We start from the raw sequence: 26,721 nt of genomic DNA on the forward strand, positions 1-26,721 counted from the left end.
GTCTCACTATGTTGGCCAGATTGGCCTTGAACTCCTGGGCTTAAGTAATCCTCCTGCTTCAACCTCCCAGTGCACACCACCACATCTGGCTGTATACTTCCCATTTCAAAAAGCAAGCCCTACCTGCCTTTTCCCAACTGACATTCATTATTCCTGTTTCATACTTGACAAACTTTCATTGAGAAGTAGAAAGGAACCAGACAGCATGACATTTTGTTGAGTGCCTTAAAACTATTGAAAGGTTGTTCTAACTAGTAATTAAGAATATAGGCTTTGGCTGGGCCCAGTGGCTCACACATATAATCCAGCACTTTGGGAGGCTGAGGCAGAAGGTCAGCTTGAGCCCAAGTTCAAAACCAGCCTGGGCAACATAGTGAGACCCTGTTTCTAGGAAAAAAATTAAAATTAAAATTAAAAGATTAAGAGAAAAAGAAAAAGAATATGGGCTTTGGAGTCAGATGTATCAGGATTTGAATTTCAGCTCTATGGATTCCCAGATGCAGGCTTTGGTAAATAACTAAATCTCAGTTTCCTCATCTATAAAATGGGGATAGTAATACCAGCTTGAAGGTTTTCTGAACATTAAATAAGATATCTTAAAGAGACTAAGAAGGAAGTTGGTAAATGGTAGCTAATATTTCTACTCTGTTCTTATTTCTTTCCTGGTGCCAAGTGTTTTACCAATAAGTGGGCATAATTATTCTCCTTTTATAGGTGAAGGAATTGAAAGTAAAAAATTTGGCTGGGTGTAGTGGCTCATGCCTGTAATCCCAGCACTTTGGGAGGCTGAGGCAGGTGGATCACCTGAGGTCAGGAGTTTGAGACAAGCCTGGCCAACATGGCAAAACCTCATTTCTACAAAAAAAAAAAAAAAAAAAAAAAAAAATTAGCTGGGCATAGTGGCATGTGCCCATAGTCCCAGCTACTCAGGAGGCTGAGGCAGGAGAATCACTTGAACCCGGAAGGTGAGATCATGCCGCTGCCCTCCAGCCTGGGTGACAGACTCCATCTGAAAAAAAAAAAGAATTCATGAGGTGAAATAGGTATTATATTAGCTATACTGTAGATAAAGAAGTGGAAGCATGAAGTATTTAAATAACTCACTCATGTCTCAAAGTGAAGCAATTATGGGGCAGGGATCCAAAGCCATGTCTATTTGATTTGGAATTTGTTAACTTCCTGATATTTAGCAATTTGCTATTAGTTGCCATTCCTGACAGGTTGTGATAGTGATGGTAATACTTATTAGTTACATTAATTATTACGAATCAACTTTGGTCACAGACCTGAGATATCTTCATGACTATTGTAAGTAAGGATGAGAGTCCCAAATGTTAGGGAAGGGGATAGTCCTCTATGTTGCATTTTTTCCATCAGGCTCTATGCCCTTAGAAACAACGGGTGGTCCTTTGTTTTCTTCTATAACCCAAACAATCTATGATTATCTTTCTGCAGTTGTCCTAGTCAATTAGTATCATCTGAAGTTATATTATTTTAAATAGCACTGTCAAGAGCTCTGTATAACAGCGTTTTTCTACTGCTTTCTTTAAATTTACAATCTATTGATGAACCAACATAAAGATATCAAAACAGAGACAAATACTAGTGAACAGTAATTATACAGTTGCAATAATTGCAATGGTTGAGCTATAAAAACAATTCTGAGTTTCCTAGTGTTACAGGACCTTTGGGGTGTTGATTTTCTGGCCAGAAACCTCTGCGGCCAGTGATGCCTTTGCCAGAGTTCTTGTCCCTCGTCAAGGAAGAATGAGGTATGCAGACAAGTGGAGGGTGAACAAGATGAAGAGGAGCGTTACTGACTATTAAGAGCTCAGAGGAGACCTCAGCTCCTCTCTGTAGGCAGGTCATCCTGACATCTGCCCAGCTCCTAGGAGAGAGGAGGCCCTGGAATGGATCACTCCTCTCTGCAGCTGGCAGTTCTGACATCTCTGCAAGTCTCTGAAGCTCTGAGCAGAGAGGGTAGCTTCCTCTTTGCAGCTGGTCATCCCATCATCTGCTCAGCTCTGGCTGAGCTGGGGATTTTATGGGCCTCAGAGGGGAGCAAGTGCCTGACTCTGATTGGTCCATGGCAGCCATGGGTGGCTGTGGGTGGGACTGGAAAAGGCACCACAAGTTCCCACTCTGGTTCATGAGGCTGGCAGCCCAACCCCTAGCCTTCAGGCCTTCCTTGGACCCACCCTCTTCAGCCCAGGAATCTGCCTCCCACTGCCATTCATGGCACCCAGGCTCAGCCTCAACTTTGCTCCAAGAATGGAGCAGATGCCAACAGCAGGGAGAAGCCAGGCAGCAAGAGCAGGCAAATCTGAGCCTGTGGGGGCATGCGGGGCCTTCCTGGGCCCAAGAGTGCAGGGATGCCTGGGTTTGCAGCTGTGGTTTCGGTGGCTGCAGCTGCCCCCAGGAGGGTAGGTCTCCTATTCCTGGGCTCCCCAAGAGCACAGAGGGGCTCAGATCTGCAGGCACAACTTTGGCGGGGCTCCTGCCTACTCTGCGGAGCAGGAGGCCCAGGTCTGCAGCTGTGCTGCAGCGGCACCTGGGGAACTCCCACCCCAACTCGGAAGGGGTGGGTGTGCTGCTTGTCCCTGGCTCCCGCCAGAGGGTGCAGCCCTGGCCATGCCTCCCTGCTGCAGCAGCAGGCCGTCTAGAGCAGCCACTGCCATCACTAGTGTAGTGAATTCTCATTAGTTTTATTTTGTCTTGGCATCCATTTTGAATATGTTGAACTTTCTCCATGAGAAGCAGGGCAATCACCTTTGACACAGTTTCTAGTTCTCTGCTTCCTCCCAGTTCTTCAATGTGATCCATCCAGACAGTTGCCTAATGCAACCCCCTCCTGGTGACCATCTCCCTATGGGAGAGGTAAATGCAGCCTGCTTGACTCACCTGTTGACCTCCATAACCCTCATGGACTGTGTAGATGGGCTCCAGTGACTACCTCACAGTGACAGGGTGACTCCATGGAACTTGTGCCTGCTTGCTGTAAACCCACCAATTAGAACTCCCATGCGAAACTGCTTGGGTAACATCCTGGACCCCAATAGAGGCTTTAGCTCCACAAGTATCACCTTCTTTGCTCCCTTTCCACTGGCTGGCTCCCGCCAGAGAGGGTGCAGCCCTGGCCATGCCTCTCTGCCACAGCGGCAGGCTGTCTGGAGCAGCACCTCCAGATTTACCCTCCCTCTGAAGACAAGACCAAATTAGAAAGAAACCAAAACAATAAAAATCACAACACCCAGCAGTCAGTGAACATCATCATCAGAAAAGAGGAAAGATACAAAGGAAGCAAAGTTTTTCCTTGTTGTAAACTTCAAGAAAAATTCCCTTCATGGAACTTTACTAAAGATAGAATAAAAAGTGAGCTGCTCATGGTGGCTCACGCCTCTAATCCCAGCATTTTGGGAGGCCGAGGTGGGTGTATCACTTGATGTGAGGCATTCGAGACCAGCATGGCCAACACGGCGACACCCGTCTCTACTAAACATAAAATAAAAAAAATTAGACAGGCGTGGTGGCATGTGCCTGTAGTCCCAGCTACTCAGGAGGCTGAGGTGGGAGGATCATTCGAGCGTGAGATGCCGAGGGTGCAGTGAAATGAGATCACACAACTGCACTCCAGCCTGGGCGACAGAGCCAGAACCTGTCTCAAAAATAAAAAAAAAAGAAAAAAGAAAATGATGCCTTCAATATCATTCTACAGCAGATGCAGTAATGGAATTCAATCCATGTTTTCTTTCTACGTTGGGTAAAAGCTGAGGACATAATTAAGGATATTTTGCTTAGGACTAAAAAGTACAAGAAATTTGTATGGCAGGCACTAGGCATATGCTCATAGCAGTACACCTTTCAAACAGTATCCTTGAATACAAGCTTTCCCGTTAGACATCTGATAAAAGCTAGGTAGCAAAAATTCTACTACAATGTGGTTTGATGGGTACCTACACACTAAATTGACATCCCGAGTTGCTGGAAGAGCTACATACTCTAAATCCTATCTCAGACTACGGCTTGTTTGAACCCCTGTAGGACTCCTTCCATCCTGAAGAGCCATCGTACACCTACCCATATGAGTGGGTGGACTGCAGAACTCCTTTCCTTGTTTGCTGTTCTCATCCCCTTCCTGAACGCCACGTAGTAAACATCACTTATGCTTATCAGGCATGCTTAACCAGCAACCTGAGATATATGAGTATTGTAGTGTCCCACGATGGGCTGCCACACTTTCAGCCAACTTGAGGAGACAAAACATTGTTCATTTTTGCATCTTTCTTAACACAGGACCGCAGCATGATCCAGGGAGTACAGAGAGACAATTCCCTCCAGGTACTTCTTATAGAAAAGCCTTCCCTGAACTACTCCACAGCCTTGGAAAACTACTTTCTTTCCTTCTATATTGGACAAACCATTAAACCTCGCGCGGAGAACGGAGCAAGGCCTCGGGTCACGGGACGGGACGGGGCGGTGAGGGGCGGGCACACGCTCCGGAGGGCGGGGCCAGGCTGGAGTCAGGCTGCGGGGGCGGACCGCAGCTGCGGGTCGGGGCGCCGTGCGCGTGCGCGCAGCAGGTCGGCGGCGGGCGGGGGCGGAGCGATAGTCTCAGGCCCACGCCGTAAACAGACAACATGGCGGCCGCGGTGGCGACGGCACCTGGGACACTGGGATCCTTGCATGCTGGCGGCGTCCGCCTGGTGGCTGCTTGCAGTGCGCGGCTCTGCCAGGGGTTGAGGCTTCCCGGCTCGTTGGCAGGCCGGCGGGTGGGCCCGGCGATCTGGGCCCAGAGCTGGGTGCCTGCGGCCGGGGGTCCCGCCCCAAGAAGGGGCTACAGCTCTGAGGTGAAGACGGAGGACGAACTACGGGTGCGGCACCTGGAGGACGAGAACCGAGGTGAGGTGCGAGCGCGGGGCAGGCGCGGTCACCCACAGGACGGGCAAAAGGTGCAGCGTCCGCCCGCAGGACGTGGGATCGGGGTTTGGCAGGCGCGCAGAGCCTGGGTCCCTCCCCTTCCTTACCTCTCCACTCATCCCAGCGTGGGCCGTTTCCTTGTGCACCTTCTTGCTTTTAATACCTAAACGTGTACCCCGGAGCAGCTTACCTGTAAAGTGACCGCATTCCTCGCGGCAAACAGAAGTGCAGCTTACGCCCTCCGCTCCAGACAAGCCAAGGTCAATATATACCCTGGGTATTTAATCCTTGCTCCCAGGCTTTATTCTTGCTGTGTAATGGCTTTCTGTAAACTCAGCTGTTAGTGGTGGAGTTGTAAAAGCTGCAGTGAAACTGCGTTTTATTATTACGAAGAATTTTAAATTTGAAGCTGCTCAGCTGGAACAGTTTTTCGTCTTGTTCATTTTACCTTAGAAAGTTAGTCTTGAGGGACTATTCCACTTCATTTAAACAATTTTGAGCACTTTATTATTTTGCTCCGCTCTGAACAAGAATGTGGATGGTATTGATATTGCCCGTGAGCTACCTACTATGAGAGAAGACATCATTAGTAGCAGTACAATACAGAGGATGGAAGGCTTTGAAGGAGGTTGCCTTTCCTAGGGAATACTGTTAAAGCTCAGTTCCTTTCACTGGCAGTGAAGGGAAAAGCTAAAAGGGTCGTGAAGGGTGGAACAGCAGTTTACCCGGGTTAAGCCAGAGAACCAGTCTTAATTTTGACATGCTTTTGTTGAGCACCTATAATCTGTTAAGCAGAAATGAAAAGCCAGTAAGCCATGATTGCTGTTAGTATAGTGAAGCAGATTCTGGTTGTTGGTAGGCTGTGTGAACTTTAAAGGCATGGTAAGAGGAAAGGGCTGTAATATCTGCAGGGTTTCGTCATATGAAAGGGTGGTCCAAGGCATTCTTTAATAGGCAGTGGATTTTGCCATTTGCGAGGGTTCTTGGGCAGACTTCTCTTAACTATCTCACATATAAAACAGGAAAAATAATACCAACCTTATAGGTTTGCTGTGAAGACGAGATGAAATTGTTAATATAAATTGCCACTATCTAGCCTGTAGCAGATGCGCAGTAGTGTGGTGAATTACTTTACTCCTTACTTGTTTATTATTCCAGACAGAGACAAGAACATGGTCAAAGCATGGAGATGTGAACATGTATGGTGTATTTGGGAAGTAACATAAGGCAAGTGTGGCAGTAGTGTGGCATGATAAACAGAATAGTAAGAAATTCAGCTGGAAGCGTAGACTGGCACTGGAGTGATTAGAGCCTGAATGCCACCATCTTTTGGGTAAGCTTAGTCATGCTGGGGCTTCACTTCCATTAAGTGTACCAACAATATGTTAGATATAAAGGGATTGCAAGTACAGCTACTAATATGCACCACATTCTATTTTTTTCTTTTTTTTGGTCTTTATAACTTGAATGAAATTGAAAATACATTTATGCAAAACGTTTGGCAAGACGTTGAGTTATGATCTGAATGGACCAAAAGAGAGAATATCAGATAATAAAAGACAATAAACGAAATGTTTTTTGGATGTCAAGGTTTCTTTTTTTTCTTTAGCCTTCATTTCCTGATAAGAAAGAACATGATGATTTCTTAAAGTTGACCCCGCCTCTTTTGAGGATTGGCAAGAATGAAGACTCAGGCTTGGCTAACATTGCTTGTGCTTTGCTTTGCTTTACTGTTGAACCAGCAATAAGCAATGCAAAGAAAAACATGAGGTCCAACAGGTGAAGGAGTTTCCTGGATGCCTTTGTTTCTCTTAGAGGTTGGTCAAAATGTGGTGCTCTCAGCAGCCCCTAAAGAATGTGATTGATAACTCTCCTAGTCATAGAAGCCCCAAACAGCATGCAGCACTTTAGGTGGGATGGGGTTCCATATTTGTAATTTGTAATCTGTTATCTGTTATCTGAGCTCCATATTTGTAATTCGTTGTGGGAGACATAGCTCTATAACCAAATTTTCTTTCTTTTTTTGAGACAGAGTCTTGCTGTTTCACCCAGGCTGGAGTGAAGTGAAGTGGTGCGATCTGGGCTCACTGCAACCTCTGCCCCCGTCCCTGTCCCGTTGCCTGCAGGGCTTTCTTAACTGTCAGGCATCTCATAGTCCATCTCCTTGCCACTGGACCTGAGCTCTGCCTTTTTCTGTTCTTTTCTTTTTGTAGGCTTTTGCACACACTTTCTGAAATGACTCCTCTCCTTCCCCTATCAACCTTCCTGCAATTTGGCATAATTATGACCCGTTTCAAAGATCATCATTTTGAACCGTGTCAGAACAACTTATGGCAGAAATAGAGCAAACAAGCCATTGCATAGTGCAGATCGTTCTTGATACCTGCTCCTTCCTCCTTTTTCACATCTAGATTGTCATCAGGTCTTCTTGTGTTTGAAATCTTTCCATGTGTTTCTTTACTGACAGCATCTTTGTCCAAGCTTGTCAAGTGAACTGCTGCAGATGTAGCAGGTCTTTCTGTATCTACTGTCTTTTCTTATTTAAGAAGTTGATTTCCTTTTGTATTTTTTTTTTAATGTTTAAAACATGTTTTTATATATTTTATAGTATGTAAATTATATCAATAAATATGTGTATTGATGTGTATGTATGTATTTTTAAATATTTAAAATTAAAATTTAATCTCATCTATATTGAGATATAAATCATATACCATAAAATTCAAAATGTAGAGTTTTTAGTATATTCACAGTTATGCTTTGTCAACTCAAGCCAATTTTAGAACATTTATCAGATCAAAAATAAACCCTGTAGTCTTTAGCAGTTATTCCCTACTTCCCCGCTTATCCCTCCAGCCTTAAAAAACCCACTTTTATCTACTTTTTGTCTCAATAGATTTGTCTATTCCAGGCATTTATATAAAAGAATAGTATAATAAGTGGTGTTTTTGTGCCTTCCTTCACATAGCATTATATTTTCAAGGCTCATCCTTGTTGTAGCTTGTACCAGTATTTCTCTCCTTTTAATGGCCAAGTAATAGGTATGGATATATTACATTTTGTTAGTCTATTCATTATTGATATACATTTGGATTATTTCCATTTTTTGGATAATATGAACCATGCTTCGGATTATTTCCAAGAAACTGTTGCCTAACCCAAGTTTACAAAGATTTACACTTACGTTTTCTTCTATGAGTTTTATGGTTTTTGCTGTTACGTTCATTTGTGACTATGATCCAATTTTGAGTTAATTTTTATATATGGTGGGTAGTAAGAGGTCTAACTTCATTGTTTTACTTGTGTATATATAGTTGTCCTGGCACCATTTTTGGGAAAGACGAGTCTTTCACTATTGAGTTGTCTTGGTACACTTGTTGAAAATTAATTGACCATAAATGTAAGGGATTAATTCTGGATATTCAAGTCTATTTCATTGATCTGTGTATCTGTCCTTATGCTAGTACCAAACTGATTTCTGTAGCTTTCTAGCAAAATTTGAAATTAGATAGCATGAGTTCTCCAACCTTGTTCTTTTAAAGGAGTGTTGGCTGTTACGGGACTCTTGCATTACCAATTGAATTTTAGGATCAGTTTGTGAATTTTTGCCAAGAAAAACCACTTTGGGATTTTGATAGGGATCACGTTGAATAGGTAGATTAATATGGGGAGTATTGCCATCTTAACAGTGTTAGGTCTTCCAATCTATGATCATGAAGTTTTTTTCTATTCAACAGTGTTTTGTAGTTTTCAGTGTACAGTGTACAGGTTTTGCACTGCTTTAGTTAAATTTATCCCAAAGTATTTTATTCTTATTGAGTTGTAAATACAGTTTTTCTTAATTTCATTTTCAGATTTCTCATTGTATAGAAATTACAAAACAAATTGATTTTTGTATATTGGCTTGTATCATACAACTTTGCTGAACTTGTTAATTTGTCCCTAATAGTTTTTTTTAGTGAATTTCTTAATATTTTCTATGTACAAGACTGTGTCTTTTGCAAATAAATAATTTTGTATTCAGTTGGCTCTACTGTTCAGTTAGATCTAGTTGATTGATGGTGGTGTTCAATTCAACTATATTCCTACTGATTTTCTGCCTGTTGGATCTGTCAATTTCTGATAGAAGTGTGTTAAAATACGCAACTATAATAGTAGGTTTGTCTGTTCGTCCTTGCAGTACTATCAGTTTTTACCTCACATAGTTTGATGTTCTATTGTTTGATGCATGCATATTTAGGATTATTATGTCTTACTGGAGAAATGACCCCCTTTTTATTATGTAATGCTCTTGTTTGTACAAGTGGCTTTTGGTTACAAGTGGATGAATTGTATAGTGGTCAAGCCTGAGATTTTAGTGTACCTGTCTCTGGAGTAGTGTACATTGTACCCAGTATGTAGTTTTGTATCCCTCAACCTTCTTGCCCTACCCCTTTATGAGTCTCCAGTGTCTGTTACACCACTGTTTTGCCTTTGTGTACCCACAGCTAGCTTAGCTTTCACCTTTTGTTTTTGAGATGGAGTCTTGCTCGGTCGCCCATGCTTGGGTGCACTAGCATGATCTTGGCTGACTGCAACCTCTGCCCCCCAGGTTTAAGTGATTCTCCTGCCTCAGCCTCCCAAGTAGCTGGGATTACAGTAGCCACTATGCCCGGCTAATATTTGTATTTTTAGTAGAAATGGGGTTTCACCATGTTAGGCTGGTCTCAAACTCCTGATCTCAGGTGATCTGCTCGCCTTGGCCTCCCAAAGTGCTGGGATTATAGGTGTGAGCCACCACGCCTGGCCTTAGCTCCCACTTGTAATTGAGAACTTACAGTGTTTGGTTTTCCATTCCTGGATTACTTCACTTAGAGTAATGGTCTCTAGCTCCATTGAGACCTTGAGTGGTGGTTCATTGAGAACTTTAGTTAACTTTAGTCAATTAACTCAATTTTAGTTCAGAAAATAGGTGAAACCAGCTGGGCGTGGGAGCACCTGCCTGTAGTCCCAGCTACTCAGTAGGCTGAGACGGGAGGATTGCTTGAGCCCAGGACTTTGATGCTGCAGTGAGCTATGATGGAGCCACTGCACTCTAGCCTTGGTGATACAAGACCCTGTCTCTTCAAAAAAAAAAAAAAAAAAAAGTGTGTGAACCTGTTTTATGTAGAACAGCACCAACAGAACATATAATCCATTTATGTAAAATAGCAACGACAAGCCAAATGGTAATACACAACTCTATTTCTGTATGTAAATATGTTAAACATTTTCTGGAAGGTTACATGTAACTGTGATACCTGTGGCTTCCTCTGGGGAAGGGAATGAGTTGGGTCTAGGGAAGAAGGACTTTCACTTTGGGTGTATTTTTTCAATTTTGTGTAAGCAAAATGTATTCTTTTTTTAAGTCTCTGCAAAGTTGTTACATTCATCTTTCAGTTGTGTGAGCCTTAGAGAGCAGGGTTAATGCTGTAATGTGACCTTATTACAGATTCACTGAATATTTTTGTATGTTTTGTGAAAAGTTAGGGAAAGTTTAAAACAGGAACTTAAGGTTGGCATGTAAATGCCTAAGTTTTTCTGAGTTTGATAAACTTGTCTAGGTTATGTGAGGAGGATGCATGATAATTGAATTCTTGAGAAGTGATTGTATTGTGAATTAAAGTGAGACAATTATAAAACAAAAATTTTAGACTCTCCTGAATAAAGCTAAGTTTTTATTCCATTTTGGAGTACCAGAAGGCTACAGATATATTTGATGGTACAGTTGTTACATACTAGATGATTTATTTCAGATTGCAGAGCTAGTTTCTAGCTTTTTGAAGTAGAAGTACTCAAAACATTAAGTCTCAGATATAGGACCAAAACTGCTGGAATTAACTGTGATAGAAACATTTTGATGGCATTTTACACTTCAGTAATGATGTCAGCAGTATCACATCTAGCAGAAATTATGGTAAAACTTCAGTATTTATTGCATGAGAAGTGGTCATCCTAGAAGGGAGGATGATTGGGTGCTCATGTGCATTTGATTCTAATACAGTCCCATGGAACATGGAACTGTTAGTATTTTAATAGAGTAAGAAACTGAGGATCAGAAAGGTTAAGTAACTTGCTGAATGACTAGTAAGTGGCAAACTGGGATTTCATCCCCAGCAGCCACACCTTAGAGCCTGCATTCTTAGCCCTTGTAGGTGATATCAACTTGGATGTCTGAAAGGCATTTCGGATTTGCTTTAATTCAAAACAGAACTCATGAGCTTTACTCCCCTCCACCCTCACCTTGGTATTTTTTATGATTTTGTCTCATTAAATGTCATCATCTTTCATTCAATTGCTGAAGCCAGAAATGAGGTAAATAATCCTTAGCACTTTCTTCCAGTTAAATCAGTCCTTAGGCTAGGTATCATTAACTCATTTAAAATTTTGAATAGCTCTTGAGTCCTTTCACTTTCCTTTATTTCTACCACTGCCAATCTCAGCCAAACCTGTTATCTGTTGATTGGACTCGAATTGTGTCTTGGAACTCCCACCCGTATCTCCTTCTGGTATGATCTCCAAGTATAGAATCTATTTCCCCCCAGTTTTATATGTGCATGTGTGTATGTTTATACCTGTGTAAACTCCTTCAATGGTTACTCCTTGTTCTTAGGATAAAGACGAGACTTTTTAGCAGGTCTGTAAGGATATTTCTGGTCGGTATGTGCTGACCTCTCTACTTTCATTGGTAACGCTCTTCTCCCCTGGTAGGTGACAGGACGTTCAGTTGGGACCATGACTAGTTTATGCTTTTCCTGTGTTTCCTCTGCCTGGCAGTCAGTGCCTCTCCTTCACTCTCACTTTAACTCTTACTCATCCTTCCACCCTCCACTGTCTTGGGTCAGCTTTCCCTGACCGTCTCCTTTTGCCCTAGACCATTGTTAGTTTGGGTTTCAAGTTACTATAGCACCACTCACAGCTTATAAAGCATTTTGAATTGATTATTAATGATTTTTATGATTATTAATGTTTATGTTTCCCTCCCGGATTCTAGTTCCTTGGCTGCTGATCACCATAGTACTACTCAGTGTGTTTGAATGAAGGGACACATTTAGTCTTAGCTGCTTGATTTTCTTCCTGAGAAAACCGAAGATTGAACAGTATAACACAGTTTTATTCAAGTATAGAGTTAGATTGCCACTTAATAGCTGAAGGAAGTTACTTCACCTCTCCAAGTCTCCATTTCTTTATCTGTTAACTGAGGATAAAAATAGTGCCAACCTCTTGGGTTGTGGTGGGGATTATTTGAGTTAATTCACTTCGAGCACGGAGGGTAGTGCCTGAGGCCCACTGGTGGTAGCTGTTGTCAGTAGTATTGGGATCTACCCAAGGTTATTCCCAAGGTTTAATACAGAGCTTGTCAGATACCAGTCCTTTATGCTTTTCTCTGGACTGAGAGCATTTGGAATTCTTGCAAACTTATTCTTTTGTGAGCAGAAGTTCATCTTTATACTTAAAAAATGGGTCTGCACAGTTTCTTGCACAGCAAAGGCATGTTATATTTTGTTGTCTTCAGTTTAACTCAGTTGCAAATAAGAACCATACCCATCTCTGACTCAGTGGAAGGTATTTCTGATACACACTGAAAATTTGTTTACTCCAGGAACAAGAAAGTTAGTAGAGGTTGTATAGAACTCTGCATATCAAATTAAGGTCTTTGAACTTAACTATTTTGAAATAAATAATGAAAGGATTTTAAGTAAGGGGTGAATCTTTGCATAGTATTGTTTTTAGAAAATTGGTAACTGAAAGGAATGGGAGGCTGGGTTTAGGTGATGGTCTTTGGTTAAAAAATGGTGGTTAGGAGTGATAGCTGGGGTTGTGGGACACATAATGAACTTTGTTTTATATAGATTGAGTTGGAAGTACTTGTTGGACATCTAAATGGAAGTGCCCTCAGGTTAAGTGTATCAGACAGAAATCAGGAGAGAAGCCTGGGTTAGAATTACTGAAAACTATGTAGTATGACAAAAAAAAAAAATTGAGATTTTTTTTTTTGGAGACGGAGTTTCGTTCTTGTTGCCCAGGCTGGAGTGCAATGGCGTGATCTAGGCTCACTGCAACCTCTGCCTCCCAGGTTCAAGTGATTCTCCTGCCTCAGCCTCCTAAGTAGCTGGGATTACAGGCATGCACCACCATGCTCAGCTAATTTTGTATTTTTAGGAGAGACGGGGGTTTCTCCATGTTGGTCAGGCTGGTCTTGAACTCCCAATCTCAGGTGATCCACCCGCCTCGGCCTCTCAAAGTACTGGGATTACAGGCATGAGCTACTGCGCCTGACCTAAAAAAATTGACATATTAACAACTGGCATCCTAGCAGAAAGCAGATGATGTAATACCTGCATGTGACAAGATTTATTAGCTGTTATTTCTGTATTTGCTTGAAGATGATGAAACTGCATTTTAAATAGTATCCTTTAACTTAAAATTTTCATTAATAAATGTGGTCTAATAAATGTGGTCTTCCCTCTAGTCTGAGTTAGTGATGTAAAATTTACCAAGACATTGCGAATTACCTTGGTGCTTAAGAAGAGATAAATTGAAGGGAACATGATGTCATGAATTTCTTTGATTTGTTAGATTTGAAGTTAGCTAGATGTGATGTAGAGTCTGTGTTCTTTAAATGCCTCACTCAATCAAGTGCTTGTTCTTTTTTTCTCCTTTAACTAGGAATTGTGGTGCTTGGAATAAACAGAGCTTATGGCAAAAATTCACTCAGTAAAAATCTTATAAAAATGGTGAGTGTAAAGATTAAACTGTTTACTTCTAATATTAAGATACCTTATGGTCATCAATATAAAAGCATATTTTTTGTCTCTTTTTCCTCCTATGCTTCCTCTTTCTGTTTAGCTCTCAAAAGCTGTGGATGCTTTGAAATCTGATAAGAAAGTACGCACCATAATAATCAGGAGTGAAGTCCCAGGGATATTCTGTGCTGGTATGTAAATATGTTGTATTATAAAATTAAACTGTTGTCTGATTTTTCCTCAGTAATAGTTTGTTTTCCATTAGAATGTTCTATGGTTTGAACACCATTACTCCTCTTTGTCTGTTTTACTGATTTACAAGAAAAAAACATGCTTAGTCTATCAGCATTAGAAAGAAGCTTTTGCAACATGTAGATTGTTTCAGAAGTTGAAAAAAAATCTTTGAGCCATTAAAAATGTTTGTAGTACGTGAAGTACAATATTTGTTGTGTCTTAATTGTGGCCAATATTCTTTAGTTTCATTCATTTAGTTTGAGATAGTCTTGCTCTGTCACCCAGGCTGGAGTACAGTGGCATGATCTCAGCTCACTGCAGCCTCTGCCTCCCAGATTCAAATGATTATCCTGCCTCAGCCTCCTGAGTAGTTGGGATTACACGTGTCTGCCACCTTGACCTGCTAATTTTTGTATTTTGAATAGAGACAGGGTTTCACCGTGTTGGCGAGACTGGTCTCAAACTCCTGATCTCAAGTGATCCACCATCCTTGGCTTCCCAAAATGCTAGGATTACAGAGGTGAGCCACTGAGCCTGGCTCCTCGTTTCATTCTTAAGGGTTCTCAGTTTTTTTAAGCTTCAATCTCTGTGGCTTCTGCCTTAAAATATTGCAGAGTAGTGTGATATTTAGAAATATGCAATGTGAATATTTTGGGTTTTGATAAGGTTTTATTGCCTTCTTAATACATTTCTTAAAATGCAGGATATCTAAAAGAATAGTTTTAACTCCAGTTGAGTAATTACAAAGAGTGTGGATTTATTATCCTCACTGCCAGAGTTATGATGTTGTGCAGTGTAGATTTCCATTTTTACATTTGTCAAATGCCAGTAATACTGTCTGCTTAGTAGGAGTGCTTATAAGTGTTTTACATATATTTTGAATTCTTTTTTTTTTTAAAACAATATGTAAGACTTATACCAAGATAATTAGGATTCTTACGTTTAGTTTTAGGGACCACGTGAATATGATCTGGAGATAAAGGAGTCTAACACTATGACTAATGGTTGAGAAGTTCTCTAGAGGCCATTGGATGGCTTATTGGGAAGATGTAGAGTAGCTTTAAGGTTTTTAAAGAAGGCCCAATTATATGAATCTTTGAGGAGTGATAACGATGTTGTGAAGACAGATTAACATTTTAAAAATAAATGTTAGTGGTCATCCTGGCATTGTTTTTCTGTTGGCAGTAGGTTTTATAATTATCACACTATAGTTAGTGGTGGAATTCTTTTTATTTTACCTATTCTTTTGGAGCTCATTTGTTTAGGATTTCTGCGTTAGGAATATGCTTTGAAAAAGGCTTTAATGCATTGGCACAGTTTGTGGCTGTTACAGATTGCCTTTTTGAGGACATGCAAAATGTCCTCAAATAATATACCACATACTGTTTATCAGAATAACATGTTAGTCTCGAGTACTTTTTTTTTTTTGAGATGGAATTTCGCTCTTGTTGTCCAGGCTGGAGTGCAATGGTGCTATCTGGGCTCACTGCAACCTCTGCCTCCTGGGTTCAAGCAATTCTCCTGCCTCAGCCTCCTGAGTAGCTGGGATTACAGGCATGGACCACCACTCCTGGCTAATTTTGTATTTTTAGTAGAGATAGGGTTTCTCCATGTTGATCAGGCCGGTCTCGAACTCCCAACTTCAGGTGATCTGCCTGCCTCGGCCTTCCACAGTGCGGGATTACAGGCATGAGCCACTGTGCTCAGCTGCCTTGAGTACTTTTTAACAAGTTAATTTAATCTATTTGCTTTATGTGCTTTTAAACTTTTGTATAATCAGGATAATCTTTTTTTTTTTTTTTTTTTTTTTTTTTTTTTTTTGAGACAGAGTTTTGCTCTTGTTACCCAGGCTGGAGTGCAATGGCGCTATCTCGGCTCACCACAACCTCCGCCTCCTGGGTTCAGGCAATTCTCCTGCCTCAGCCTCCTGAGTAGCTGGGATTACAGGCACGCACCACCATGCCCAGCTAATTTTTTGTATTTTTAGTAGAGATGGGGTTTCACCATGTTGACCAGGATGGTCTCGATCTCTTGACCTCGTGATCCACCTGCCTTGGCCTCCCAAAGTGCTGGAATTACAGGCTTGAGCCACCGCGCCCGGCCGATAATCTTTTAACTCATAAGATTTGTGACTATTTTGTCAACAGAAATCAATGTTTTAATGATAGAAAAATTGGGGCAGGTCATCTCTTTTAGTAATTCAGTGTATATGATGGAACTATTATTTCAGATTTCTCTGAAAGGTTTTTCTTTCTTTCTTTTTTATTTTTATTTTTTGAGGTGGAGTTTCACTCTTGTTGCCCAGAATGGAGTGCAATGCTGTGATTTTGGCTCACTGCAACCTCTGCCTCCCAGGTTCAAGCGATTCTAATGCCTCAGCCTGCTGAGTAACTGGATTATGGGCGCATGCCACCATGACAGGCTAATTTTTTGTATTTTAATAGAGATGGAGTTTCACCATGTTGGCCAGGCTGGTCTTGAACTCCTGACCTCAGGTGATCCACCCACCTTGGCCTCCCAAAGTGCTGGGATTATGGGCATGAGCCACTGTACCCAGCCCCTTTCTTACATGTATTTACATTTATACGCTGACTAGTAGGTCTGTCTTTTAATACGTACATATGAAATAAAAGTCTAGGTAAATAAAATCTCTTTACATTGTTTTAAAGAATATTTAAACTTAAAGCCTATTTTAGTATAAACATCTTGATCAGGCCACATTTATTAGTTATTGTTGAAGAATGCAGTCTTTCACATTATTAACACTTTAAATTGTATTCCAAAGTAGTAATATTAAAAGAAACATCAAAAACACAGTGTACCATTTATTGATTATTCTTTTAGCCCCTTCTTCATCCCTTCAAAGTCATCATTTTCCCCCTTTCTTACTCTGCCCCCACAAAGGTTTCTCTGTAAATATTAATACCTGTATCCCAGTGATACCTTGTTCATTTCTAAACACTTAAAGCTTAGCAAATGGTCTTGCTTCAAATTTCTTGAGCATAGGAACATCTCTAATTCTTTGAGAATCATCTTTTACATTCTCAGAACACAGCACACAATAGGGACTCAGCATATATTTGCTGGAATTAGCCTTTAACTGTGCTTTAAATTCACTGATTTTTTTTTCCAGGAATGGTTGGGATATAATAAGCAGCTTCTCTGAATTGTCTCATAACACTCTCCTGTTTACTGATAGTAAGTTTGACAAGATCTTTTTTTCTAAAATCCTAGCTAAACAGATAAACATCATTAAAGAGATTCCTAAGGCCACGCGTGGTGGCTCATGCCTGTAATCCTAGCACTTTGGGAGGCCAAGGTGGGCAGATCACCCAAGGTCAGGAGTTCGAGACCAGTCTGGCCAACATGGTGAAACCTTGTCTCTACTAAAAATATAAAAAATTAGCCTTCGTGGTGGTGGGTGCCTGTAATCCCAGCTGCCTGTGAGGCTGAGGTAGCAGAATTGCTTGAACCAAGAAGGCAAGGTTGCAGTGAGCTGAGATCATGCCACTGCACTCCAGCCTAGGTGACTGAGTGAAAATCCATCTCAGAAAAAAAAGAAAAAAATTAGTGGGGCATGCCTGTAATCCCAGCTTCCTGAAGCACAACAATTACTTGAGCCCAGGAGGCGGAGCTTGCAGGGAGCCGAGATCATGCACTCCATTCTGGTCGACAGAGCCAGATCCTGTCAAAAAAAAAAAAAAGAGATTCCTACATTTCCTTGCAGGTGATTTCTGACTTCTCATTTAAATCTACTTATTATTTAGGATTGTTAAGTACTTACATTTTAAGTTTTTTAATAAAATTTTAGTTTTAAAAAGTAGGATGGTAGGTCAAAATGTGTGAAAATGTATACACAGAGAACTCTCTCTAACCTTACTTCCTCTACTTTATTCATCCCCTAATAAAAATAACAATTATTATGTTTATCCATCTAGTATTTTATTATATATATGTACACATTCACACATACACACAAATAGAGTCATGTGCTGCATAACAACATTTTGGTTAACAATGGCCTGCGTTATATAATGCTGGTCCCATGAGATTATTTGTTTTATATTTTTGTGACGGACTCTCACTCTGTCACCCAGGCACAAGTGTAATGGTGTGATCTCATCTCACTGTAACCTCTGCCTCCAGGGTTCAAATGATTCTCATGCCTCGGCCTCCTGAGTAGCTGGGATACAGGTGTGTGTCACCATGCCTGGCTAAATTTTGTAATTTTAGTGGAGTCGGGGTTTTCCCATGTTGCCTAGGCTGTCTTGAATTCCTGACCTCAGGTGACCCACCTGCCTCAGCCTCCCAAAGTGCTGTGATTACAGGCGTGAGCCACTGTGCCTGACCTCATAAAATTATAATACTGTATTTTTACTGTACCTTTTCTGTATAGGTACATATAAATACTTAGCATTGTGTTATAGTTACCTACAGCATTCAGTACAGTCACATGCTGTACAAGTTTGTAGCCTAAGAGCAGTAGGTTATACTACATATCGTATTTATGTAGGGGATGGTTTCAGGATGAAACTGTTCCACCTCAGATCATCACGCATTAGTTAGATTCTCATAAGGGGAGTACAACCTAGATCCCTTGCATGCATAGTTCACAGTAGGCTTTGTGCTCCTATGAGAATCTAATGTGGCCACTGATCTGACAGGAGGTGGAGCTCAGGCAGTAATGCTCCCTTACCTGTGCTCACCTCCTGCTGTGCTGCCTGGTTGCTAACAGGTCACAAACCAGTACTGTTCCTCAGCTCGGGGATTGGGGACTCCTGGCCTATACCATCTAGGTTTGTGTAAGTACACTCTATGATATTTGTACAAGGATGAAATATCCTAAGGACTCATTTCTTAGAATGTACTCTTTAAGTGACACATTATTGTATACAGATGCACTCGTTAGAATGTTGAGTAGATATTTAAAGTGATACATATAAAGACATATAAATATGATGCATATAAAGTGACATACACGAAGAGTGGAAAATACCTGTTATAAGCCTAGAGAGAGTTGTATATAAAATGTTATGGCCATTATTACTATAGCTGTGTAAACTATGTCTACCAATAAGATCACAGCTGTGGTTCTGGCACTTTGGGAGGCTGAGGCAGGCAGTCAGCTTGAGCCTAGGAGTTCAATACCAGCCTGGGCAACATGGCAAAACCCTGTCTTAGCCAGGCATGGTGGCACGTGCCTGTATTCCTAGCTACTCAGGGGGCTTAGGTGGGATAATCACTTGAGCTTGCAGGATCAAGGCTGTAAGCCATGATTATGGCACTGCACTTTAACCTGGGTGATGGAGTGAGACCCAGTTTCCAAAAAAAAGATGATATTAAGGGTGATTTTTTTTCTGTCTTCAAACTTTCTGAAATAATACTTTCATTATATTAGTAGATTTTATCAAGCAAATATATACAAAGTAATAAATAATTTTGAAAAAGTACAAAATTATTAGTATATTTTTCTTTTCTGGAAACTAAAAGTGGGATATTAACTGAGTTTCCTGGATTGTTACAACTTTTTTTTTTTTTTGAGATAGGGTCTTGTTCTGTCACCCAGGTTGGAATGCAGTGGTGTGATCTCGGCTTACTACAACCTCTGCGTTTCAGGTTCAAGTGATTCTCCTGCCTCAGCCTCCTGAGTAGCTGGGATTACAGGCGCCTGCCACAATGTCCCGCTAATTTTTGTATTTTGAGTAGAGACGGGGTTGGCCAGAGTGGTCTCTAACTCCTGACCTCAAGTGATCCGCCTGCCTCGGCCTCCCAAAATGCTGGGATTACAGGCGTGAGTCACTGTGCCTGGCCTGTTAAAACATTTGAGAAGAAAAATTTTACACTAAAAGAGTTCCTATAGAATAATTCAGACCATTTAATTTTATAGAATCCCTGTTAAGTGAAAGACCTGGTTAAAGGTGGTGGCTTAGCTGAAATTGCTTCTCTTGGCAATTACGACAGAGTTTTCTCTTAGACTGCGGTTTCTAATCTAGAATCTAGAAGGCATATGAAGTCTCCTTTTAAAGTTCTTAAAATTTTATATGCTTAGACATTTTAGTGGCCCTACATTAAGAAGATGTGTAATGTCAAAATGTCATGGTTACAGTAATATATTAAAATGGATGTTTCTGTTACTAAACACAGTAATCTCTAAATACAGACAAAAATATGTCATAGTTGTCACAGCTACAGACAGTGTTTCCCGTACATAATGTGTTTTCACATAGTATGCCATACTCTCAAAATTTTAATACATTGCCGACTGTGAAATTTTGACGAAGTCTTTCTGGTTGGCCTACTGCACTCAATGTAAATGTGTGATTATAGTCATACCCTTCAGATTGGGAATCACTGTTGTGTATTCTTTCTTGTAGATTAGAACACCACTTCTGGGTTCATGGCTTGCCTGTACTTACTTCTCTTAGAATACTAAGAAGTATAATTTTGATAGTCAAAGCTTCTTGTGAAGCATTGGCTTACATGGATTATATGAGATTGGTCTGAATGTGTGCTGCCTCCTTACATATTCTAGAAACTATTTAATCACTTTTAGTTTATCCTCTCTCTCTCCCTCTTCTGTCTCTCTCTCCCTCTTCTCTCTCTCTCTGTATATGCGTCTGTGTCTCACGTACACACACACACACACACACACACACACACAGAAGCCAAAATAATTCTGCTATTTCAAAATGTTTATGTAGTCAGAATTTTAATATTTGTGAATCACATAATTATGAAAAAGTCTTTCTGGTTGGGCTGCTGCATTGGATGTAGATGTGAGATCACAGTCATCTGTTTATATTTGTTCTTTTATATTCTAATTCAAAGTAACAAAGTGTACGTGCATTGTTTTTACCAAAACATTTGTGAATGAAATTTTGTGAGAAGTTACTGAGACTGAGGATTTTTTCTTTTGAAATTCCTAAAATATATGATAAAAAAATTCTTGGTAATTGATTGCTATATGTGGAACCCTAAATTGAGTGTTTCACTAAATTACACCAATGTGGGTTTTATAAAAAAGTAAAGGTAGTTTTGCTTCTGCTTTTGAATTCTAGTAAATTATGTTATGACTAAAAACCGACTTCTCACTAAAATTGTCAACATGCATTATTGATTGTTGTGTGTATTGTTCATATGGATACAAGTGTCATGGTCTAGATAGATGTGTGGGCATCTTGGACTATGGAGTAACCTGGCCATTGTTGTTTCAGAATCTTAGATTGTCATATTTATGTATTTAAAGATTAGTCCTTCAGAGAGTTTGATAGGTAATGTGAAGGGACAAATACCACCAATGTGTAGTAGTTTAACAAGTGTGTACTAGTTTAGCTATGTAGGGTTTTGTTTTTTGTTGTTGTCATATGTAGTTTGTTGGAATAAAAAATGTTTTATTGAGGTATGAGTTACTTGAAATAAAGTTTACCAATTTTAAATGTATAATTGATGAGTTTTGACAGGTGTTTAAACTAGGATCAGAATCATGATACAGAACATGTTCATTACCTAAAAAGTTACTTTAAAAGTTTTCTTGTGTCCATTTGTAGTCAAGCCCCTTCCCTTTCCTTGACCTCTTAAAAGTACTGATCTCCTTGCTACTCCTAGTTTAGCAGGTTCTGTAATTTTTAAAATAAATTGACTGATACTTGGGTAGTTTTTTGTGTCTGACCTCTTTCGTTTAACATAATGGTTTGAGGTTCACCCATGTTCATGTTTCAGTAGTTTCATTTTATTGCTGTGTATTTTATTTTATTGCTGAGAACACTATTTATTGTATGACTATGCCACCATTTGCTTATCTGTTCATTAGGTGATGGTCATTTGGGTTTTTCCATTGTTTGGCTTTTATGCATACCGCTTCTATGACCATTTACACATACCTTTTTGGCAATGTATAATTTTATTTCTGTCTGGTAAATAGAAGTAGAATTACTGGGTTTTATTCTAACTGTGTGTTTAATTTTGTAACAAACTGCCAACTGTTTTCTGTATCATTTTGCATTCCCACTAACAATGTATGAGAGTTTCAGGTGTTCTACATCCTCACCAACACTTGATAATACGAGGTTTAAATTTTAGGCATCCTAATGATACGAAGTCATATTTCATTGTGGTTTTAGTTTATATTTCGTATTTGTCACCTGTATATCCTTTTTGGTGACTTGTTTATTTAAAATTTTTCCCAATGTTTTTCTTAGAGTTGTAAGAGATTTTTTTTTTAATATTCTTGATACAATGCAATAAATATAACAGATAAAATATGCTTTTATCTGTTACATTTTGTAAGTTTTTTCCAAGAAATGGCCTGCCTTTTTTCTGCTTTATAATGTGTTTTGAAGAACAACAGGTTTTTTTTTAATATGAAGACTGATTTATTATTTTTTTCCTTTTATGGTTTGTACCTTTTTGTGAATTTTAGAAATTTTACCCCAAAAATCACAAAGATTTTCTCCTCTTTTCTAGGACTTTTGTAGTTTTTGTATCTTACATTTAGGACTATGAAGTATTCTGAGTTAATTTTTATATATGTTGTGAAAGAGAATAAAAAATATATCTGGTCTTTGCCCTTGTTCTTGGTACAGAAGAACAAGGGAGTCCCTTTTAAAAACTTGGGAGTTTCCTGAGTGGTACAAGTGCTTTTTATTGGTAATGAGATGACCTAAGGGAGGGGATCCTAGATAGCTTCAGGATGGGGGGCGGCTTGTCAGAAAAACCAACCAAAAAACCAACCGTGGGTTAGAGAGTTAGGACTTTCAGCACACTCTCCCCACAGAGGGGAACGGGGCCAGAAACTGAGCTCAGTTACCAATGGCCAGTGATTTAATCATTCATGCCTCTCTATGGAGGTAATGAAACCTCCATAAACACCCTTAAACAGTGGGGTTCAGAGCCAGGCATAGTGGCTCACGCCTGTAATTCTGCCACTTTGGGAGGCTGAGGCAGGTGGATGGCTTGAGTTTGAGACCAGCCTGGGCAACATGGCAAAATCCCATCTCTACAAAAAATGCTCTAGCTGGGTGTGGGTGGTGCATTCCTGTAGTCCCAGCTGCTTGAGGGGGCTGAGGTGCGAGGATCACTTGAGCCTGGGATATTAAGGCTTCGTTGAGCTGTGATTGCACCACTGCATTGCGGCATGGGTGACAAAATGAAACCCTGTCTCAAAAAAACTAAAACAACAACAACAACAACAAAAATGGGGTTCAGGGAGCTTCTAGGTTGGTGAACACATTGATTTTTCTAGGAAGTTGACAATCCTAGAGAGGGCATGGAAGCTCTGTACTCCCTTTCCCCATACCTTGCCCTGTGCATCTCTTTCATAGGTCTGTTCCTGAGTTGTATACTTTATAGTAAAGCAGTAAATAGTTTTTTTTTTCTATGAGTCATTCTAGTGAATTAAATAACCTGAGGAGTTTAGGGGAACCTCCAAATCTATAGCTGGTTGGTTCAGAAGTATGAGTTGCCCCAGGACTTGTGAGTTGCATTTGAAGTGAGGGCAGTCTTGTAGGACTCCTTAACTTGTGGGATCCTACTAATTTTGGGTGGTGTCAGAATTTAACTGAATTGTTGGATACCCACTTGGTGTTGGAGAATTGGTGTGGAAACTCTCACACATTTGATGTCAGTAGTGTTAAAAAAAAAGACTTCATAATTGGTGTCAGGAATGGGATTTGCTAGAGCATCTCACAGAACTCAGGAAAGTGCTTTATTTACTATTACCAGTTTATTATACAAGATAAAACTGAGGAACAGCCAAGTGGAAGAGGTACTTAGAGCAAAGTTAGGGTGGAGAGTTACAGAGCTTCCATACCCTCTCCAGGTGTGCTACTCACCCAGCTCTCTGTGTTCACTAACCTGGGAGCTCCCTAAGCCCTGTTTCAGGGATTTTTATGGAGGCCTCATTACATAGATAATGATTGATTACATCATGAGCCATTGCTGATTGAACTCAATCTCCAGCTCCTCTCACTCTCCCAGAATGTGAGTAGGGTGCTGAAAGTTCTAACCCTCCAATTGTGGCTTGATATTTCTGTTGACCAGCCACCATCCTGTAGATATCTAGGGGCCTTCTAAGAGTCACCTCATTAGCATAAACTCGGGTTTGATTAAGAAGGGCGTGTTATGAATAACAAAAGACACTCTATCACTCAGGAAATTCTGAGGGTTTTAGGAGCTTTGCTCCAGGAACCTGGAATAAAGACCAAGCATTTTTTATTATACAGAAGTTTTTTTTTTTTTTTTTCTTGTTTTGTTGCATTATCAATCCTCCCAGCACCATATGTCAAAAAGACCAGCTTTTCCCCCATTAAATTATTTTGGGACCTGTCTAAAATATCAGTTGACAGTATATATGTAAGTTATGTCTGGGTTCTCTGTGCTGCTACATTAATCTATCTATCCCTATCTATCTATCTATCTATCTATCTATCTATCTATCTATGTTTATATATATTGTGTCAGTTACCATGTTTAGGTTTTAGACTTGTTTGGTTAAATTTATTTATAAGTTTTTCATGTTTTTTTGATGTTATTGTAAGTGGCATTTTTTCTTAATTTTACTCCCAATTTTTTATTGCTAGCACATTGCTAGTATATACAATCGATTTTTGTATATTGTCTTTGTATCCTGCAACCTTGTTAAATTCACTTTTTAGTCCTAGGACTCTTTTTTGTAGATACCTTGGAGTTTTCTACAAAGGTAGTCATTTGTGAATAAAGATAATTTTACTTCCTCCTTTCGTACGTTTGCCTTTTACTTTTTTACTTATTGTATCCATTACAGTTTTCATTATAATGTTAATTAAAAGAAATGAGAGTGTTCGCATTTGCTTTTTCTCAACCTTATGGGGAAGGCATTCAGTCTTTTAATATTAAGTATAATGTTAACTGTAGTTTTTTTCACAGATGTAGTTTATTAGGGTGAAAAGTTTCTTTCTTTTCTTTTGTTTTCTCTTTCTTTCTCTCTCTTTCTCTTTTCTCTCTGTTTTTCCTTTTTCTCTCTCTTTCTCTTCTCTTCTCTTCTTTTCTTTTCTTTTCCTTTTCTTTTCGAGACAGAGTCTCACTCTCTTGCCCTGGCTGGAGTGCAGTGGTATGATCTCAGCTCACTGCAACCTCTGCCTCCTGGGTTCAAGTGATTCTCCGGCCTCAGCCTCCTAAGTAGCTGGGATTACAGGCATCTGCCACTCCGCCCAGCTAATTTTTTGTATTTTTAGTACAGATGGGGTTTCACCATATTGGCTAGGCTGGTCTTGAACTTCTGACCTTGTGATTCACCTGCTTCAACCTCCCAAAGTGCTGGGATTACAGGCGTGAGCCACTGCACCCAGCCAGTTTATTTTTATTTGTAGTTTGCTGAAGTTTTTTTCAACATGTATTGAATTTTGTCAAATCTCTTTTTGGCGTCTATTAAGATTCTCATAATATTATTTTTCAGCCTGCTAATATGGTGAATCATTGATTATCAATTATTAATGGTTGTGCATTCCTGGAACAGACCTCTCTTGATCATTAATCCTTTTTATATACTGCTGGATTTGATTAGCTAAAGTTTTTAAGAATTTTGTAACTCCTTTCGCAAGGGAAATTGGTTTGCCTTCTTTTCTTGTAATGTCTGTATTTCTGGTATCAGGTTAGTGCTGGTCTCATAAAATGAATTGGGAAGTGTTCCTTCCTTCTATTTCCCTGATCAAGTTTGCATAGTTGTCATTATTTCTTAATTGTTTGGTAAAATTCGCCAACAAAGTCATTTGGTCTAGGAAGTTTCTTGGTGGGAAGATTTTTAACTATGAATTTAATATCTTTAGTAAATAACAGGACTACTTGAGTTACTTACTTCTGTTTGAAGAGTCAAATTCTGTAACATATTTGAAGAGCTTTATTCTGAGCCAGATATGAGTGACCAGTGGCCCGTTACATAGCCCCAGGAGATCATGAGAATGTGTGCCCAAGGTGGTCAGACTGCAGCTTGGTTTTATACATTTTAGGGAGACGTAAGACATCAATCAATACATGTAAGATGTACATTGGTTCAGTCTGGAAAGGTGGGACATCTGGAAGCAGTGAGGGGTGGGAGGCCTTCCAGGTTATAGGTAGATTCAGTGATGCTCTGATTGGCAATTGTTTGAAAGAATTTATCTGAAGACCTGGAATCAATAGAAGGGCAGTATCTTAGTTGTGGAGACCAAGGTTCTTATTACGCAAATGAAGCCTTCAGGTGGCTAGCTTCAGAAAAAATAGATGGTGAATATTTCTTGTTAGACTTAAAGGTTCTGTTCTATCAGTCTTCAGATCCCTGTGTTGATGTTAATACTGGTCAGCTGTGCCTGAATTCCAAAGGGAGGAGGGTATAATAGAAAGTGTCCCACTCCCACCCCACTTTCCGTAATGGCCTGAACTAGTTTCTCAAGTTAACTTTGGATTGCCCTTGATGGATAGGAGGGTCCATCAGTCATTTGGGGGTCTCCAAATTTTGGTTTACATTTCTTTTTGAGTGAGTTTTGGTAATTTGTGTTTTATCTAAGTTTTCTAATTAATTGGCATAAAGTTGTTCATATTATTCCTTATTATCCTTTTACTACATTGAATCTATAATGATAGCTGATTATTTATTTATTTATTTTGAGACAGAGTCTTGCCCTGTCAATCAGGCAGGAGTGCAGTGGCATGATCTCGGATCATGGCAACCTCCGCCTCCTGAATTCAAGCGATTCTCATGCTGCAGCCTCCCCAGTAGCTGGGACTACAGGCATAAGCTGCCATGCCTGGCTAAGTTTTGTATTTTTAATAGAGATGGGGTTTCACCACATTG

General features: G+C 40.0%; 1 protein-coding gene across 3 annotated transcripts in view; it reads left to right on the forward strand.

Annotated features, from left to right (window-relative positions):
- Positions 1-4,608: 4,608 nt before the first annotated feature.
- The window catches only part of AUH (AU RNA binding methylglutaconyl-CoA hydratase), a 147,323-nt gene continuing 125,210 nt past the window's right edge, over positions 4,609-26,721 (forward strand). For 2 of the 3 annotated variants that reach the window (XM_012472203.2, XM_012472204.2), the window contains exons 1-3: positions 4,609-4,899; positions 13,606-13,673; positions 13,786-13,873. In XM_012472203.2, coding sequence (XP_012327626.1) covers positions 4,638-4,899; positions 13,606-13,673; positions 13,786-13,873 — 418 coding nt within the window. In that variant the 5' untranslated portion in view covers positions 4,609-4,637. Of the gene's footprint in view, positions 4,900-6,074; positions 6,145-13,605; positions 13,674-13,785; positions 13,874-26,721 lie in introns of those variants that run through there. The other variant, XM_021674263.2, reaches the window with a different exon arrangement.

This window comes from Aotus nancymaae, unplaced genomic scaffold, assembly GCF_030222135.1.
Source record: "Aotus nancymaae isolate 86718 unplaced genomic scaffold, 86718_ANA_hifiasm-v0.15.2.pri h1tg000041l, whole genome shotgun sequence".
Lineage (NCBI taxonomy): Eukaryota > Metazoa > Chordata > Mammalia > Primates > Aotidae > Aotus > Aotus nancymaae.